General features: G+C 39.8%; 1 protein-coding gene across 1 annotated transcript; it reads left to right on the top strand.

The window, feature by feature from the left end:
- The first annotated feature begins 692 nt into the window (after nt 1-692).
- On the top strand, nt 693-2,268 carry LOC106315165 (glutathione S-transferase T2-like). Its single transcript, XM_013752920.1, has 4 exons — nt 693-1,005; nt 1,072-1,409; nt 1,620-1,655; nt 2,155-2,268. Exons 1-4 carry the CDS (start codon nt 693-695, stop codon nt 2,266-2,268), a joined length of 801 nt encoding a protein of 266 aa, XP_013608374.1.
- The last annotated feature ends 293 nt before the right edge of the window (nt 2,269-2,561 follow it).

Raw genomic sequence — 2,561 nt, 5'->3', positions numbered from 1 at the left:
GTGACTATCAGAGACAACTTAGGGAGGTAAAGGATCAAGCTAATGAGAGTGACGAGAAGCTGGTTAAGGTCGAGCAGATTGTGGGGGAGTTAGCTAAGAAGAAAACATGGATTGCAAATGGCTATCCATTGCTTGTATGTGTGTTGCTTAGTGTAGTATTCCTACTATGTATGGTGGTCATGTTCAAGTGGGTTGCAGAGAAGGAGAACGTCTTAACAGAGAGCATGGTTAGTTTCGTTCCTTCTGTTTATAATTTTTTTTCCATATTTTCTTGAAAAACTTATGACTCTTTTATCTCATGTCTGTTCAGGAAGAGCTTTTGAGGATGAAAATGCAACTGTCTAACCTTTAGAAGGTAATGTACAAACAACTTCCAACTCTCTTTTCTTTGAGTAATCAAAATGTATAGTATTTGTCATTGAATCGGGATAATGGTAATATAATAAACTAAGCAGTAAACTAGATTTTGTTGATAAAATCGAAGCTGATAAATGTATTTAGAATTAATGTCCGAAGCTGATAAATGCTTTTACCTTCCTAACTCCTCTGAGTTGATAGGTTTATATGTATATGTACTGCTTTTTACCTTCCTAACTCTGGCTGACTTGATTGCTTTTAAATGTAACTTAGATAGATATCGCATACTTAAAGCTCTGTGATGCTAGTAGAGTGACACAGAGCTTAAAATAACCATGGAGACCACCCCTGGTTTTGTTAACCTTCTCAATAACCAGTCGTCTTTTAGCCTTGATTCACCCGAACCAGTTTGGTTTAGTACAGAGCAGTCCATACCCATGGATACACCCCATGTTTCTGAGCAGTCTTCAATTAAGGAGAGGAGGAAATGGTCTATCAAAGAGGATAGAATCCTCATAAGCGCTTGGCTTAACACGAGTAAAGACTCTGTGGTCGGTAATGAGCAGAAGGCGACTCATTTCTGGAGGAGGATTGTAGAGTACTACAACTCAAGCCCTCAGCTGGTCGGGACAATACCGAGAGAGCTTGGTCAGTGCAAGCAAAGGTGAGCTCGGATTAACGATCTAGTTTGCAAGTTTGTTGGGAGCTATGAAGCGGCCTTGAGGGAGCAGAGAAGTGGGAAAAATGATGATGACGTGATGAAAGCTGCCCTAGATATCTTCTTCAATGACTACTCCATCAAGTTCACACTCGAACATGCGTGGAGGGAGCTGAGGCATGACAAGAAATGGTGCTCCGCCTTTCTCTCTAAGGATAAGCGTAAACAACCGGTAGAGGTTGATGGAGAAGATGCGGTGGCAGCAGGAGAGGCTAGACTTATAGGTGTCAAGGCTACTAAAGCTTCTATCAAGCGGAAGAAAAGTGGAAGAGAAGAGGAGTTGGAGAAGATTCAAGGCATTATAGAAATGAAAGAGAAGATATCTAAACGCAAAGTGCTTGAGCGTTTAATTGCCAAAACTGATCCACTATCTGAGATGGAAACATCTTTAAAAATGAAACTAATGTCTGAAATGCTGTGATGTTTAGTTAAAGGAAGTCACGGACTAGTTAAGGTTTTCATGTTGTGTTGAGTAGTTAGTACACTTTATTTACTCTTGTTAACTCTTGCTAACTCTTGGACTTTTTTTTTTTGGTTGTTGCAGGTAGTACAAGGTCACGGGTGTGAAAGGAAGTCACGGGTCTGTTTTGTTGTTTTCCCATTCACGGGTGTGAAGGAAGTCACGGGTGTCAAGTTTCACTTCTATAAGTGAAGCTGTTTAGTTGTTTTAGCTATGTATCTCCTTTGTTTCCTTAGTTTTCTTTCTCGTATGCAACTGTATTCTCTCCGTAGTTAATGTATGGTACTTGTAATGTCGGCTTTGATCTCTAAACAACTTGCTTCTCTTTCAATCAAACAGACTCTTCTCTATTAACTTTTCATACTTCAAATCGAACACAAATCATCTCCTTAAACTGAAAAACCGACAGGTACAAGGAAGTTGAGTGGTTTAAATGGGCTGCGAATGTTAACTTTTTTTTGTATTCTAAGCCCAGTCCGTAATGACATGGCAGTTTGATAGGTGGGGATTATTTTGCCCATGTGGCACCTCTAGAAAAGCTAGAATTTATCTCCTTTTATATAGTAGGATTTTGAATAAGAAAGTTTTTTTTAAATCTTAACGGAATTTTTTTTTGCAGGAGATACTAGAAAAATTCGGTTATATGGTGATGAGTATCTACGAAGACCGACACAAGAGGATCTTCAGCGACTACTCCATATTGGAGAGATACGCGGGTTTTCTGGGATGGTAGGAAGCATCGACTGTATGCATTGGAGGTGGAAAAATTGCCCAACGGCTTGGAAAGGACAGTATACCCGGGGATCAACAAAACCGTCAATTGTGTTAGAGGCAGTAGCTTCACAAGATCTTTGGATATGACACACTTTCTTCGGTCTTCCAGGTACTTTAAACGATATTAATGTCCTCGATCGATCTCCTGTTTTTGATGATATATTACAAGGCCGAGCTCCAAAAGTGAATTACATTGTCAACGGACACGAGTACCATTTGGCTTACTATCTCACGGATGGTATTTATCCAAAA

This window comes from Brassica oleracea, chromosome C9 (assembly GCF_000695525.1).
Source record: "Brassica oleracea var. oleracea cultivar TO1000 chromosome C9, BOL, whole genome shotgun sequence".
Taxonomy (NCBI): Eukaryota; Viridiplantae; Streptophyta; class Magnoliopsida; order Brassicales; family Brassicaceae; genus Brassica; species Brassica oleracea.
Note: the sequence above shows the minus strand (reverse complement) of the source record. Positions and strands in the feature narration are given on the sequence as shown.

Bases quoted from the DNA above. Each gene is read 5' to 3' on its own strand.
- LOC106315165 (XM_013752920.1), top strand. From the start codon at position 693: ATGGAGACCACCCCTGGTTTTGTTAACCTTCTCAATAACCAGTCGTCT. The intron at 1,410-1,619 runs GTGCTTGAGCGT...TGGTTGTTGCAG, and splicing joins AGAAGATATCTAAACGCAAA to GTAGTACAAGGTCACGGGTG. The intron at 1,656-2,154 runs GTCTGTTTTGTT...TTTTTTTTGCAG, and splicing joins GGTGTGAAAGGAAGTCACGG to GAGATACTAGAAAAATTCGG.